Source organism: Thyridium curvatum (genome assembly GCF_004353045.1).
Source record: "Thyridium curvatum strain D216 chromosome Unknown NODE_47_length_323349_cov_79.126483, whole genome shotgun sequence".
Lineage (NCBI taxonomy): Eukaryota > Fungi > Ascomycota > Sordariomycetes > Thyridiales > Thyridiaceae > Thyridium > Thyridium curvatum.
Window position 1 is genome coordinate 167,533 of NW_022156802.1, and position 16,017 is coordinate 183,549.

At 52.3% G+C, this 16,017-nt stretch overlaps 2 protein-coding genes across 2 annotated transcripts; both read left to right on the forward strand.

Moving 5' to 3' along the window:
• Nucleotides 1-1,365: 1,365 nt before the first annotated feature.
• On the forward strand, nucleotides 1,366-3,157 carry E0L32_007646 (uncharacterized protein; the record flags this gene model as incomplete). The annotated part of the gene is made up of 4 exons (XM_031142413.1): nucleotides 1,366-1,663; nucleotides 1,732-2,500; nucleotides 2,555-2,802; nucleotides 2,856-3,157. The coding sequence occupies 4 exons, from the start codon at nucleotides 1,366-1,368 to the stop codon at nucleotides 3,155-3,157; spliced, it is 1,617 nt and encodes a 538-aa protein (XP_030993378.1).
• Nucleotides 3,158-5,533: 2,376 nt separating this feature from the next.
• E0L32_007647 (uncharacterized protein) lies at nucleotides 5,534-15,572 on the forward strand (the record flags this gene model as incomplete). The annotated part of the gene is made up of 9 exons (XM_031142414.1): nucleotides 5,534-5,703; nucleotides 5,759-6,389; nucleotides 6,497-6,697; nucleotides 6,761-6,956; nucleotides 7,398-7,619; nucleotides 7,812-7,923; nucleotides 7,982-8,423; nucleotides 8,471-8,881; nucleotides 8,937-15,572. The coding sequence occupies 9 exons, from the start codon at nucleotides 5,534-5,536 to the stop codon at nucleotides 15,570-15,572; spliced, it is 9,021 nt and encodes a 3,006-aa protein (XP_030993379.1).
• Between the last annotated feature and the right edge of the window lie 445 nt (nucleotides 15,573-16,017).

A 16,017-nucleotide genomic window follows, 5' to 3' on the forward strand; every position in this document is an offset into this window, starting at 1 on the left:
GTATGAAGACGAACGGCAGAGGAGGAAAGTATCTATTCCCAAGTCGGGTCAAGGAAATTGAAGCCTTGTCAGAGCAATGGAGTAAGATGGAACTTGGTTGATGGACAGAGCGGGGGTTCATGAAGATACTCATTTACACGAGGGCCAGGCAGTGACCTGAGTGGTTACTTTGAAATACTTTGATATCCTTCTTTCAATAGCCATCGATGATGATTACGTTTTGATTTACCCAAAACTGCAAAATTGTCAGCCTCCGCGGGATTCTCGTTTGAACGCATGTAACGAATGATGTCGTGATGATCAAGGATGCTGACTTTCTTCAGATCGCCGAATCCTGCGAAGGATTCTCGATTGCCTCTTGGATCGATTCGTTTATGCATGTTTTCTTCGTGCCTGCCTAAAATGTACCCACTATCGCCTTGTCTGGACTCTGATCTCTGTGAACGATGTCTAGGTTGTTCTCTAATGTTGCTCATCATGTTGACTTTCTGCTAGTGGCCTGTAAATCGGTCCGTCTTCGAATACGCTCCTTGCTGAATACGCTTCATACTGCATATGCATCTGCTATGGGGCGCTTTGCTCTCTGACACATGCAATATCTGAACATCCGTGGGGTTGGGAGACTTCACGGTGAGACTATCGTCAAGGATTAAATCCTTTCCGTGGCCTTTTGCGTGTACCACTAATCCACCTATCTCAGGGGTGAGAGAAATTTGATGACAGGCAAACAAGCAATTTGTATTGACAACATAAGCGAGATGCAGTCAGCAAGGCTATGCCAAACTTGACTAGAACAACGCAACCTAAAATCCTTGAACGGAAGTGAAAGGTACATTGTGTAACCTTGGCCCATGAACGCTGAGCTTAAACCTGATACCTTCTGTACAAAAATGCCACGACTTTGGCTAAATCCCTGTCAACGGTTATGACTGGATCCTGGGGGATATGCAACTCTTCTCACCGCGGATCATTGGCCTCTTCGTACAAGTGGAGATGGGGCCGGCGGTGTACACGCGCGGACGCCGCCACTGGCAGGGATTTGGGAATATCTTCCGCGTCCAGAGATCATCACCCTTAATCCCGGAAGTCCATCGAGAATGGATTGTTGCATGATTACATGCAATGGGGATGCTAACAGAAAACCGCAGTCCTCTGTCCTGCAAGACATGTGTCAATGTCCACTGACTTTCGTATGGCAGCGCGAACAGCCACTTGCAAATGGCCACATCTGAATGTCCAGTCCCATACACAGTAAAAGAGGTCCATACACTAGCTTAGCAAAGGCTTGCATACGCATAGTTCTCTTCCAAGCCCCAGAGACCTTGTTCCAAAATTCTGCAGCTGCCAGCTCATCTGCTGCCCAACATGGTAGACAGCATCGCCAACGATGGGCTTGGCAAGGTGGCTCTGGAGCTTGCCTCCCGTGGACAGCCCGAACGACAGCCCAGAGAAGTTAGCCTCGGGGCATCTCCCGGCGAGGAGAGGAGTTCAGGCGAAGAATCGGCGGTCACGATGGCCATGCAAGTCTCCAAATCAAGAGGCATCGCGATCATCGTCACCCTTGCCGGGATCAACTTTCTCAACACCATGGGATCGGGCCTTCTGATTGCCATTCTACCTCACATTGCGCGTGACGTGGGGCTGTCCGATAGCCTGATTCTCTGTATGAGCTCCCAAGCGATCTCCATCAGTCTGCATGAAGAGTTGCAGGGCGCTAACAACTTCACTCAGGGCCCGCCGCCACATACGCCCTCGCGGCGGGGTGTCTTCTCCTCATCTTCGGCGCCATTGCAGATGTTGTTGGGCCCAAGCTAGTGTGGGCCTGCGGCGGCGCCCTCTTCGTTATCTTTACTGTCGCCCTGGGGTTCTCCCAGAGCGGGATACAGGTGATCATCTGGCGCACTTGTCTCGGTATCTCCATGGCCATGTGCCTGCCGGCCACCGTCAGTCTCATCACAAACACGTTTCCGCGTGGGTCATGGCGCAATGCAGCTTTCTCCATGAATGGCATGGCACAGCCGATGGGCTACGCGCTCGGACTGGTATTGGGTGGCGTCTTCGCAGACACAATCGGTTGGCGCTGGAGCTACTACTTGATGGCAATGCTCAGCTTCGTTACGGCCGGTGTCTCATTGTTAGCACTTCCAGTGGTCCATCACGCATCAGACAGCGGCAAGAGCAAATGGCGCCGCTTGCGTGAGGAAATCGACTGGGTGGGCGCTGTGATACTCAGCGCCTCATTCGGCGTCATCATGTATGTGCTTGCGCTGGCGACCTCATCATACAAGAACCTGAGCTCAGCACCAAGCTTGCCACTGTTGATAATGGCAGTGTTTTTGCTGGCACTCTTCCCGGTCTGGATGCGTTACCAGGAGAAAAGACAGCGTCCCGCGCTGATCCCAAACCGGCTGTGGCGTGAAATGCCCTTCACATCGGTTTGTTTGTCTGTCTTCCTTTGCTGGGCATCACTCAACGCTTTTGAATACTTTACCACACTTTTGTGAGTTCTGTCGTCTGCGAAGACTCTTCTCCATCTCTAATGTATTGTACCTAGCTACCAGCAGGTGCAAGGAGTGTCGGCATTGCAAGCTTCTCTGAGATACTTCCCTCAGATCGTCATGGGAATAAGCACCAATATTGCCATGGTGTACCTCGTCTCGAGGGTGAAGACTCGAACACTTGTTATAGGATCTGCTTTGATCAGTATCATCTCCCCAGCTCTGATGGCTACGGCACGAATTCATGAGAGCTACTGGTTAGCTCCATTCTGGGCAATATTCCTCTGTCCAGTCAATCCATGGAGTAAGCATAGATCTTGAGAGAACACTATTACAGACAATCTGACAAACAGTCAGTCCTCTTTGCAGTCGGAAACCTCATCATCTCAGATGCATTTCCGCCTCACGTGCAGTCTCTAGCCGGCGGTATCTTCAATGAGGTGGCTCAATTTGGCAATGCGGTCGGCTTGGCTGTGACTGCCGCCATCGCTGCCTCCGTCACAGAGCACTCAGACGCCATAGACGGAACTGTCGCATTGATGGACGGCTTTAGGGCTGCGTTTTGGACAATATTTACGAGTACAGGGGCGATAATACTTGTATGCGTGTTTGGACTGTCCAACGCGGGAATGGCTGGCCAGGGAAAGAAATCACCATAGAGACTCCAGAATATTGTACCACTCACTCCGGCACCTGTCATAGACTGAGCTGCTTCAGCCGCTCGGGAACCACGTTAACCTTGTGTTTGAAAAAGCAATGCACGATGTGTTCTGATTGCCCGACATGACATGAAATTGCTGAGCAGCTATGGTAGATACAAAGTAACGAGAGTGATTGTTTTTGTTGGCTCCAAATTACATATAAACGGTCATTTGTTGCAGTCTACTGCAATCAGTTGGATGTACGATGTACAAACCCTCACACTCTGGTTTGAAGGGATGGCTGAGAAGCACGGTATGCGGAGAGATAACCTGGACCAAGATGATCCGCCCTCTCGAGGGCGAGGAGCTCGGCTGGCTGAGAAAGAAGCATCTCCTGCCCACCTGGCTGCTCCAACAGGTCTGGGGTAGCCGCGTACCGGGCGTCGAGCTCAGGGCCGAGGTCCGGAAGTGGAGGCCCACGGACATCGCCGGGGACAAGCAGACCAGCGTCGGCTCCCTGTGGCGATCTAGTTGCCTCCCAAAATAAGAAAGAAAAAGAAAGGAAAAACCGACGTGATTGGGATCAAGCTGTTGTGTTTTGATTGAGCTTCGGGGTGACCTTCTGGAGCAGCATTCCACGGTTATTTCGGATCTTCACCAGAAGTTCTCCCTACTCGAAGGGGTTGTTATATGAGATGCAGTCCAGGTTGAGTCTTGGCGACTCATCAAGTCAAATCCTGTAAGCAGAGTCTGCTTCAATCCATTCTCTTATTAATAATTTTGAAGACCGTCTCAGGTTCGGATTGGGAGGTGTATTATCGAATAGCCGGAAGAGTTCCTGTACATGGGCAAGCTTGTTGATAAGATTCTATATCAAGCTTGTCTCTGAAGTGGTCAAAAGATCCAAAAGATCTTCAACATTTCAGCATCATGAGTACCTTTCCACAATGTGACCAATCAGGCGCGGACATAGACAATATTACGATCCCTACATCGACTCTGATGCCGATATGACATTCGATCTTCAAGATGAGACCTACGCAGGCTCTTCCCCCTCGTGCCTCACTGCACTGAGAATATCAAGGATGAATGGGATCTTTGTAAAGGTCACTTGTGATGGAAACACTGTGGAGTTGGAGGATGTTCTTGGCAATTTCTGACATGGAAGAGGCGATAGTTATACCTGGCCGCTTGTCAACGATCATGATCAAGTCTCCTATGCCTGCTCCGTGTTGATAATCTTAATGTTGAATGCTACTGCCTGAGTTTGGTGTGCGGTCCCTGAGTCATAACTTCCGCGTTGCAGAAAAGCTTGGCCTGCTTGAAAGATGTGATAGGCTGGGGCGGAATCAAGAGGATCTTCATCTCGTAGTTTGCAATGACGTTCGTTTACTAGAATGTGGAGACTTGCGGAGCGAACCACCCGGATCTTCGGCAGCCAAAACCTAGGGTCCAACGACCGGGTGGCTGTCACAGAGGGGGGAGAGTCTTTCCCGTTTTGGTATGTTTATACAACCTTTGACTTCATTCCCCGGACAGATTAGGCTAAGCCGTGTTTCGCCAGCTCAACCAATATACGATCGCATCTGCGAAGTTTGTCTCAGCCCCGTCAACAGTGGTTGGTGAGATCTCGAGGCTTCTGTGGGGGGCACGGCATATAGTATGACACCTCGGCTGGCACAGCGGCCACGACTGTCTACCCGTATCAATACGTAAACAGACTCCCGAAAACTACAGAAAATGTAGCGGAATAGATTTGACGACGGCACGTTTGTACGACGTAAACAATTAAACTTCTCACTTGACAGCAATAAGATGGCTCGATGTCGAGATCGCTTGCCGGAACCAGTCTCTGTCGTGCTTCTGATGATGGATGGTTGGTCTATTCAGTGGCGAGAGCCCTGTTTGTTGTGTCTACAACGTTTCATTGTGCGCCGTCAAGTATTGTACGTCAAGGCTGACTCGACATCCGCGACATCAGCCGCAAGCGCCACACACATATGTTCCACGTCGGAGGCAGACTGCCTGCGGATCACACCGTGCTGAACGACACGCACTGTCACAGTAGTCCGGTCCTAGCAGCTACAAACATCACACATGGCATGGTTTTCGAGTCATAGTGTGATGAATGATGTTGCTAGATACTAGCACGCAGCTGGCGGTTTCAAGATCCAGGGGATATCTCGGGTTTTGTTGCTATCGCAATTGGGTGGCTCGACAGCAGTCATTGCCACTGCAGCTCGCCACAGCTGGCTGGTAGTGAGCACGTCCTCCACTCCAGACACCTTGAACAGCATCTGTAATATTTCACTGTCTCGTCTACGTCTCATCCAGACAATGTGAATCCAGGTCACCGCCAAGCAGGGCGAGTGCTGATTTGCATCTTTGGTTGTAATGGTGCTGACACGGAAGCTCGCGTCTCTCCTTTCCCTCTTCCCTTACGCCCAGGCGGCGTGCTTAGCTGGGGCTTGTCTTTCCGATCTTACCATTACAAAGAACGTACCACTGGCAGTTCGATCTTCTGACTGTGCAGTTTTCCTTACCTCAACTTACGTTGCCCTCGCGTAAGTATTGTCGATCAGCCAAAAAGCACTGCAAGACCTCTAACAAGCTTGCTAGTGTTACAGTAATCTCTGGAACGGTACCCGCATACATTAGCGCCTGTGATGCACCCTCATACTCGTCAGCCTGCAACTGCAACTTCAACATTGTACCCTCTCTCGCAGTCATATTGAGTCTACCAACGAGCGCTGCCGTGGTGGTCACGACGACCACCTTGAAGCCCACAACCACGACGTCCTTGACGCCAGGCTCAACCTTGTCTTCAGTCCCGTCAACGACATCCTCGGTGCGTCTCTCAACAACCACATCAAGCACCACGTCCAGCACCACGTCCAGCACTGTGACAACGAGCTCTAGCACGAGCCTAAACACAACCTCGAGCCGCAGCAGCTCGTCCACCACCTCGTCCACCACCTCGTCCACCACCTCGTCCACCATCCCATCATCCAGCTCGACATCAAGCTCATCATCTAACTCGGTTTCGTTCTTGTCTGTGTCACCCAGCAGCTCACTTGGCGTGACCAACAGCACATCTACGTTCGGACAAGTCAATGGCCCCAATGCAACCACAGGCTTCACCACAAGTTCCAGCAAGAGTACTAGTACACAGTTCAGCTCTGTACCGAGTGCAACGCTCAGCGTCGCCCCAAGCGTTTCTCTGGGAGTAACAGTCGGTGTCAACGCTAGTGTAAGCTTGAGTGTGAGCCTAAGTGTGAGCCTGAGTGTGGGACTGGGAGGCGGCGTGAGCTCAAGCACCGGCGCCAGCACCATAATTCCACATACTTCAAGCAGTAGCTTGAGTGGCTCTCCTTCGGCTGTTACATCCCTAGTGCCTTCCCTTTCAGCCTCCAGCACGAGTTCACAGACGGTAAATCCGACGGCTGGGTCCTCAACGTCACGCCTTACTTCCACAATTCTCTCGTCTACGGGAACTTTGAATTCGCCAAACTCTGGGAGCAGCTCGCAGCTATTAAACACAAGTGTTTCTCTCTCCCAGTCGAGTTCTCAGCCGACATTTACTCTTCCTAGCTCATCCTCGGTTCCATCCGCATCCATTAGCTCAATTCTCAACCAGACGAGCTCGTCATCTCTAATCCAAAGCCCAACATTCACAAGTTCGTCAAGCAGTCAATTCTCATCGCCAACAACCAGCGCGACCTCACAGGTTTCCAGTACCTCCCTGGTAACGCTCAGCACTTCTTTTACCGTGCCAACATTGACCCCATCGTTGAGCACGGTGCAACAATCGTCGAATGTTAACGGAACTCTTTCAGGGACGTTGGCATCGTCGTCAAACACCTCAGCGGTGTCATCTTCAACGACCCTAGTATTAACGTCTAGTTCTGTGTTTCCACAGTCAAGCTCTCAAACCACAAGCCCCCCATCCCAGACAAGTTCCTCTAGCTTGATCATACCCAGCTCGCTCGTGTCTTTACTAAACACCACCCTCCTCCCAAGTTCAAGTCTGCCGCCCCAGTCTACTTCCTCAAGCATTATCACGTCCGGGTCGTCATTGTTTTCATCGAACATAAGTGTTCAATTACCCTCTTCTGATGCGAATGGAGTGAACTCGGCAGTTTCGTCAGTTCAAGCATCACTCTTGACTACTCCTGCAGTTCCAAACTCCGGTTCGAGTTCGACTCTGCAATCCACGGCGACACTGTCAAGTTCCTTGTTGGAGAGCTCAGCTAGCCAGGTCAACCCTCCGAGTTCCCTCTCCCCGAGCAGCCAGATATCGGTCTCTGGGACCGTCGCGTCACTCTCGAACACAAGCCCGACATCGATCTCCTCGAGCCAGTCTTTGACTTCGACAATCTTCACGACGGAGCCAGTAATCACGTCGAGCAACTCTGTAATAAGCCTCACGTCCGTTACGACGTCGGTATCATCGCAGATCACTCCAGTGCCAACCACCTCAGTGATTCAACAAAATACAACTCTGCCAACCACATTTGAAACCACGCCCTCCGCGACGCTTAACAGCAACGGACCTGGCTCGACGGAGCAGCCCAGTAATAGCAATGCGGCTACTGCGTCTATTGTGTCGACCTCGCTGTCAGTTCCGGTGGTATCGATTGTATCCACGGGAAGTCTTACGTCGACATCGCAGGTGTCAAATGCAAATCAATCTGTCTCCTCAGACTCATCTTTAGGAGTATCGTCACCAACCCTCACCGGCCCCCTCTCGACCTCGCTCCCTATTTCCACAAGCGAGTCACTAAGTACTTTGGGCTCGAATATTCCCCAAGTGACATCTATTGCGAGCTCATCGGTGCCTAGCCTGGAACCCTCAAACACCGTTATTCAGAGCGTTCTGTCCTCAGAAAATCTATTCAGCTCAACGCCTACCTTGTCGAGTGTCTCTTTCACCAGCTTCACAAATCTGACAACGCTATCAACTCAAACCAGCACGTCATTATCCACAGAGCCTGTGGTATCCGGCTCCAATGTTCAAGGCCCAGGATCTACTGAATCTCTGACTTCGATATCGGGAACTGAGCTGGTAACGCCTACCCCAACTATAGTCACAAGCAACACGGAACTCAACTCGAGCTTGTTGGTGAGTCTGCCATCGAGTCAGCCAAGCACAGTCCTTCAGACTGGCCAACAAAGCTCTCTTATCACGTCATTACCCTCATCGGGCGTCCCGATATCAAGCTCTGCGATCCAAGGCCCCGGGTCCACCGATGTTCTGCCATCAGGTTTGGTGACGAGTGAGCAGGTCAATGAGACAGTAGTTTCAGTGAGCCCGACAGGACCACTATCCAGCTTATCGAGCCTCGTCACAACGGGGACCGAGTTCAGTACGCAAAATGGAACTACCCAAACAACGCAAGTGACAAGCTCACAAGCATCCTCGATCGAAATCTCGACGTCGAATGCCCAAGGCCCAGGGTCGCTCGAGACCTCGCCCTCAGTATCTGTGACACAAATCTCCGAGACAAGCTCGCTTCCACTCACAACGATTCTGCCGACCGAGAGCACAGGATTGAGTCAAACGATTTCCTTTACAAGCTTGAACGAAGTCAGTTCAATTACTACATCCCTGGTCAATCAGCCGTCCAGCGTTGGCCCCACTACGGAAGATACCCAGAGAACAGAGACGAGTTTCACGATCAGTTTTTCATCATCTCTCAGCGAAACGCTACCGCTGAATACGAATGGGCCGCTGTCTACCGAGTCCCCTGTCACCTCCATCACTCCAAATAGCACTGAATTATCCGGTCTATCTCAGAGTACACCCCTAGTCGATACTAGTAATACAGAGAGCTCGAACCCTGCGCCTTTGAGCACATCACCAGTGCAACCCCCAACAACATCAAATATTGTTTCGACCACAAGCGATGTCAATGAGCCAGTCAGTTCAGAATCTGTGATACCACCAGATTCTGAGAGCGTGTCGCTGCCACTGCAATCCAGCCCTGGAATCTCCAGCATATTTTCCCAGAATCAGACAGAGCTGGCATCTGCAGCTACCAGCAGCCAGGTTGTTTTTACATCCAGCATATCGAGCGTCAATACGCCTACAGAGCCTACAGAACCTTCGGGTTCGGAGACATCCAGCAGCGAGAGTCCTCTATCAGAGTCTCAGTCTGTAATATCTACAAGTCAAGTAAACGGGCCAGCGGTGACAGAAACCTCGGCTCAGCCGATTACCTCCAGCGAAAGTTCACTTCAGTCATCCGAGACGAGCACGGAAATGTCTACACCTGGGAACACAGTCACAGCCAGCCAAAGTTCAAGCTCTTCAGAGCAATCGTCCTCAACTGAAGAAAATGGAACACTGGTGACACAGTCGCCGGTTCAGACCGACTCGATATCTCAGGGCCCAGTGGTCACTAGTGAAGAGTCAACTGGCCAACCAAGCCTGGGCCCAACCGACACAGCCCAAATAGGAACGACTAGTTCCACGACACTTGTTAGCACTGAGTCGGGCACAATTCCAGCGTCTAGTAATGAGAATGGCCCCGCGTCTACGGAATCACATCCAGTATCAGACACCAGCCAGTCTCAGGCCAGTCAAGGCTCTTCTAGCGTTGATGTCAGCAGTGTCTCCCTCACGCCGACGACTTTCATCACCTCATTTACGTCATCACCTCTGAGTAATGGGTCTGAACCCTCGTCTAGCGAGAGTGCCATAGCTTCGGTGAGCGAGACTAGTGACCTGCCGGAGTCATCTATGCCAACCAATGCTCCTCTGTCCAGCGATACAGTCGTACCATCTGTCAGCGAGACAGCGACACCAACCTCATCCCTGGTATCAGAAACAGAGGATGTGTCAAGCTCCAACGTGAATGGGACTCTGTCAACAGAATCTCTATCTTCGTCAGCCACCGAGAGTCAGTCAAAGATCAGCCAGCAGTCACCACCCACTGCTTCGGATTCCACTTCATCTGATATTAGTACAGCGTCGGTTGGTGCCTCGAGTGTGATCAATGGCCTGCCATCAGGCGAGACCGAGACACAGTCGACGTCCCAGAGCCCTGTATCGACCGAAGAACAATCGGATTCAGGGACACTCAGCTCTGAGGCTTCAAACAGCCAGGTGACAAGCAGTCCAGACAACAGCTCGCTCGGGGGTGCTTCTTCAGAGACCGGTGTCATTTCGACAGGTTCACCATCATCGACCCAGGAGGAAACAAATGGTCCCGCATCTATCGGGTCAAATTCGACGGCCGTGACCGAACCAACGACGGAGCTGCAGTCGCAGTCGGAGCTAGCTCAAACATCAACAGGCAATGTGAACGGGCCAACAGTATCCGAAAGCCAGCTTTCGAGCGAGTCGTTCACGGCACAGCCGCAGTCCTCACTCGTAAGCGAGGTATCCAGTGAAACGATGACCAGCAGTGAAACCCCGGGCCTGGAGCCTACAGAGAGTCAACCGTCGGCGCCGCAAGGGACAACTGCGTTTCCATCGTCCGAAGAGGTATCGTCGTCGGGCAACTTGAACGGCCTTCCCTCCACGGACACAGGAGTTGTGAGTGCTCCAGGGGAGACCACAAGCACGCCCACAATTTCACAGACCGAGGAGCCCTCGACGCAGAGCCAGCCACTTGAGTCTAGCGCCACGGATTCCGTCGGCAATCCTGCAGGGAGCACAGAAACACCCACCACAGCTATATCATCATCATCTAGCCTGGCGGGTACTCCAAGTGATGTGAACGGAGTCCCTTCTCACCTAACTACCCAACTGGTTGAGACTAGTGCCACAGATTCTGCTGTCAACTCTCCAGACAGCACGGAAATAACGATCACATCTGCATCCTTAGTTTCCAGTCTGGTGGGTATTTCAAGTGATGCGAATAGCCTCCCTTCTGACCTCACGACCCAATCAGTCGAGCCTAGTATCACAGATTCTGCTGGCAGTGCTACAGATAGTACGGTGATACCCACCACTGTTGCATCCTTCTCTTCCAGTTTGGCGGGTACCCCGAGCGATTTGAATGGTCCTCCTTCTGATATCACGACCCAGTCGGTTGGATCTGGCATCACAGATTCTACTGGAAGTTCTACGGGGAGCGAAGAGATATCCCCCACAGCTATATCGTCATCGTCCAACTTAGCGACTACTCCGAGTGATGTGAACGGTCCCCCTTCTAACGTAACTACGGAGATCGGGGTCACGAGTAGCACTGCAGAGTCAAGCTCGCAAGATGCGACAACTAGTACTGAGCTTGGGGAGACATCGGAAGTTTCCACTGCACCCGAACAGACACCAACCACCGATGTACTCAGCAGCGGGTTCAGTGAAAGCACCTCGGCGGTTACGATCACTAGCGAGCTATCCTCAAGCACCCAAACATCGGTTGTAAATGGCCCAGGGTCCATTGAGTTCAGTACAGACACTGCGGAATCAACACAGTTGTGGTTCACCCAAGGCCCACTATCAAGCGAAACAGTTTCGGCCACAGACTCAGCTCAAGTCGCTTCAGGCCTAGGAATTACAGTATCGGAGAGCCTCGGATTCAGCTCAGTGCTGGTAACTAGCAGCACCTTTTTGACTGTGACTATCTCCCAGAGTACAGAGAGCTCAGCAAGCACAGAGGCTTCTAATGTTAATGGACTGCCGACGATCGAGTCTGCGACAGACACTGGGACGACCTCCACGAGAACGGATGAAGGCATCACAACCCAGCTCCAGACTACGAATTCCGAGAACAATATTCTGTCGTCAACAGAAGACCTCTCATCCTCTGACTGGAGCCCGACTTTGTCTACGCTTGAGACTACCACCATCCAGATATCAACTACAGAAGTACGATCCTCTACTCTGGATGGTTTGCCATCTGTCGAGTCTGGGGCGGAGAGTGAGACAACCACAAGCAGCTTTACACAGAGCAGCACGTCTACCGAAGTTCAGGCCTCAGAGACTCTCTCTTCTCTTACTGTCACTACCTTCATTACTGTAACAAGCCAGTCACAGGCTCCCGAAGTTTCTGAGAGTGACTCAACAAGCGTGTCTAACCTGAATGGTTTGCCGTCAATCGAAGCCACCACAGAGATCGACACGGCGAGCGAGGCCACAACGACAGATAACCGTAGCCCGGCCGTGGTGATGACGTCTGATTTGGGGTCGGTCACGGCCATAGAGACAACGGAGCATCAAACCACCGACTCGATTTTGTCAAGTGAAGGGCAAGCAACTGAAAGTGATGAAACCGGAACAGTGACAGCGTCACAAGTCAATGGCTTGCCCTCCATCGAGTCGGTCTCTCAAACTAGTGTCATCAACACCACGTCGGAAACTTTCCCAGGGCAGCCGTTATCGACGTCCGAAACTGGGGGCCCACTAGTTACTCAGCCAACCCAGTCTACCTCTACACAACCTTCAGAAAGTAGTCTCACTGGGTCCAATGTAAATGGGCTTCCTTCTTTCGAGTCGCCTTCTAGCACCGAATCTCCAAGCAGCATTCCGGTAACGAGCCCAGAGTCAGAGCAGGCAACGATTTTGTCAACTCAAACAAGCGCTGTTTTCTCTCAGACCAGTAGCTCAGGCATTGCCAATGGACCTGTTTCTACGGATTCGGCTCTCAGCACAACGGACTCCTTGCCGACAATAATGCCCCAAGAAACGTCAGAAAGCAACGGCGCCAATGGTCCGGTGAATACTGAATCTCAGAGCGACTCTAGTGATCTAACCTTGATGAGTTCCGCGCCGAGTACGGTCATAAGCCAGACAAATGCAAATGGGCCTGAAATTACCGAGACTGGAGCTTCATCAACGACGAGTGAAGCAGCTTCAGACCTTCTCAACCCGGGGCCGCAATCAAGCTCCACTGATAACATAGGGAGTCAATCGCAGGGGAACGGACCACCACTCTCCCTACAGACCGAGTCGGCATCGTTGCCTATCTCATCCGGCGAGATGTCAGTTACCATTACGTCACTCGAAAGCCCGACGCCGGAGACAATCACACTTAGTACGGATCCGAGCCCGTCTGACGTGAACGGCCCCCCCATCTCAGTAGAGACAGGCCCGATTTCGACATCTGAGGACTCAACGGTCGAAGCAACATTCCTGAACAGTTCCGGTCAGGAAACCTCAACTGAACCCGTCTCTACGACAGCAGTACCGAGCCAGTCAAATCTCAACGGAGTTCCTTTATCTGTTGAGGACTCATCATCAACGAGCTCTATGACTCCGGCACCTACGTTTGGGTCTACGGCTTCAGTATCAGTTGTGGCAAGCTCAGACGAAAATGGTCCAGTGTCAATTGAAACCGAAAGACCCTCGCAAGTCAGCGGAGGACCTCCATCGGTTGAGGCCACAAGTCAGATCTTTGTCTCGACAGAAACGTCGATCTCTCAGGTCTCAGCTGTAACGCCAAGTTCTTCTGATTCTTCTCAGAACATCAATGGACCCAATCAACAGCAGTCAACAGAGTCAGAGGAGTCGGGTAATTTAGCCAACAGTGGCTCTGCGACGGAAACAGAGACCAGCTTCAGTACACTCCCTTCACCTCAGACATCGCTCCTCAGCACGGATTCGGGGGGAACCACCCAGTCAAATGCCAATGCTCCGAACCAAGCCCAGCCCACGGACCAGGAAATCTCAGGAAGCACCGTTGAGACTGGGGTCAGTGGTTCAACACAGTCCATTGCCAACGGACCTAATCAACCGCTTTTGACAACCGATGAGGGCGATTCAAGCACTTTGGCTAACGCTGGTGCCGGTAGTTCTACGCAGTCAAATATTAATGGGCCTAACTCTGTTTTCCTAACAACCACAGAGGATCTTAGTAGTAGCATCACTTCATCATCATCCATTAATAACGGGCCGGCAGAGACTGAGAGCTCTCTGAGTAGCACCGGCGAGGATGCAAACGCCTCTACGAGACCTGTGAACGGTCCTAACCAGCCACAGTCCACGGATATCGGCCAGTCCGGCACTTTGGCCAATTCCGGTGGCGGCATCTCTACAGAGTCAAATGCCAATGGACTTAACTCTGCACAGCCAACAATAGAGAGCCCCACCTTGTCGCCGTCAAATGAGAATGGGCCGGCCGAGACTGAAAGTGCTTCGAGTAGCAATGACGATGGTGCGAACGCTTCCGCAGGACAGAATGTGAACGGCCCGAACCAGCCGCAGTCCACCAACGCCGGCGAGTCGGATGCTCTGGCCAATTCCGGCACCGGTGCGTCCACACGACCAGGTGTCAATGGGCCTAATCAGTCACAGGCGACGGATGCAGGCCAGTCCGGCACCTTGGCAGAGGCGGGTGCTGGCGCGCCCACGGGATCAAACGTTCAAGGCCCAAACCAGACTCAGAGTGTTGGATCCAGCAGTACGATCACCGTCGAGCCATCAAGGACCATCAATTCTGGTGCTGATGCATCAAGGTCAAATGCAAATGGCCTCAATTCTCCAGAAGCAACACCAGCAGCAGCAAGAACCGGCAGCAGCACAACATTGCTGCCGGCCAACGCTAACGGGCCGAATTCGCCAGAGTCGTCGGAGTCAGAGGAACCAATGAGCATTTTGGTGGCAAGTGACGGCGGACCTGCGGGTTCAAACATCAATGGTCCAAACCAGCCTCAGCCCACCGAACCTGGGGAAACTGGCGGGAACATCCCGGCAAGCACCACAGCGGGCGATGAGGCGTCAGCACGGCCTGGAGTGAACGGACCGAACTCGTTGCAAACCGCCGGCCCCATGACCTTTGCTAGCAATGAATTGCCCACTGCCACGGCCGAAGCTTCAACAGGACCAAATATAAACGGACCAGGTTCTGGACAATCAGTCGCTCCAGACTACCAAGGAGCGACTGCCAGTCGAGCCAATAGCGAGCCTTCGCCGGACTCGTCTGGGATGAGTGGCCCTGAGCCAACGGTTACTACAACTGGTGGACGCGTAAATGGGCCTAATCGTTCCGGTGGTGAGGCGTCCATCGGGGTCTCAATGGGCTCGGACGGGGAACTGACGCCGGTCTCAATTCCTCCGAGTGATACAGTCGAGCCCCCTCCCGTGTTGCCACCAAGCAACTTTCCACAAGCCTCTCCGGGCGGAAACAACGATGGCCCTGCCTCGACCGAAGATGAAAACCAGAGCCCTGGGACAGGTGGGTCGGAAACTTCGACCTCGGGAGGACAAGGGACTGAAGGGGCATCACCTGGTACTTTGCAAGGGGCAACATCCACCAGCACCGGCGCCTCGTCAGAAGGTGCAGAGGAGCCGGACGGTGCCACCGGCACAGGATCACCGGGCTCGACATTTTCAACCGTCACGACAGGCAGGCCGTCCTACTCGACGGTCCAGGAAGCTTCCGGCAGTAGACTTCAACCGTGGATCGGTTTTCGAGTGTTGGGGAGGCTTTTCGAAAGCCTGACGTGTCAGCGGGCACGTGGCTATGGACGCATTTTCCTCTGGTAACTGCCACAAGAGTGTAGGGATGGTCTGAAGGATGGTACTTAGACACATTAGATTTCCTTGAATGTCTTGACTTAATGTATTTATATGAATGTATGCGTATGGCCATGACCGGCCGCGTTTTTTAATGTCTATCATGAAACTAAGGCTGCCAAAACCTTGTTACCAGTCTGAGACGTCTGCTGGCCGTTGGGGAAGACTCACATCACACTGTGAGAGTTCGGAAAGGGGGAAAGCTGATGTTGACCTCAAGATAAGGATGGTTCCTGATAAGGCTGACCTCATCATCCTTGGCGTGGTGGCTTACTGCCGTCTGCGACCGCCCTGAGCTTCCCTGTAGCTCCACGTGATTCCGGAGCTTTAGACGCGTTAGCGACGGCGGCCTACACTAGAAACAACCTCCAGCTTGCGATTGTCATCGATGTAGCTGCTCTTGCTGCTGATACGA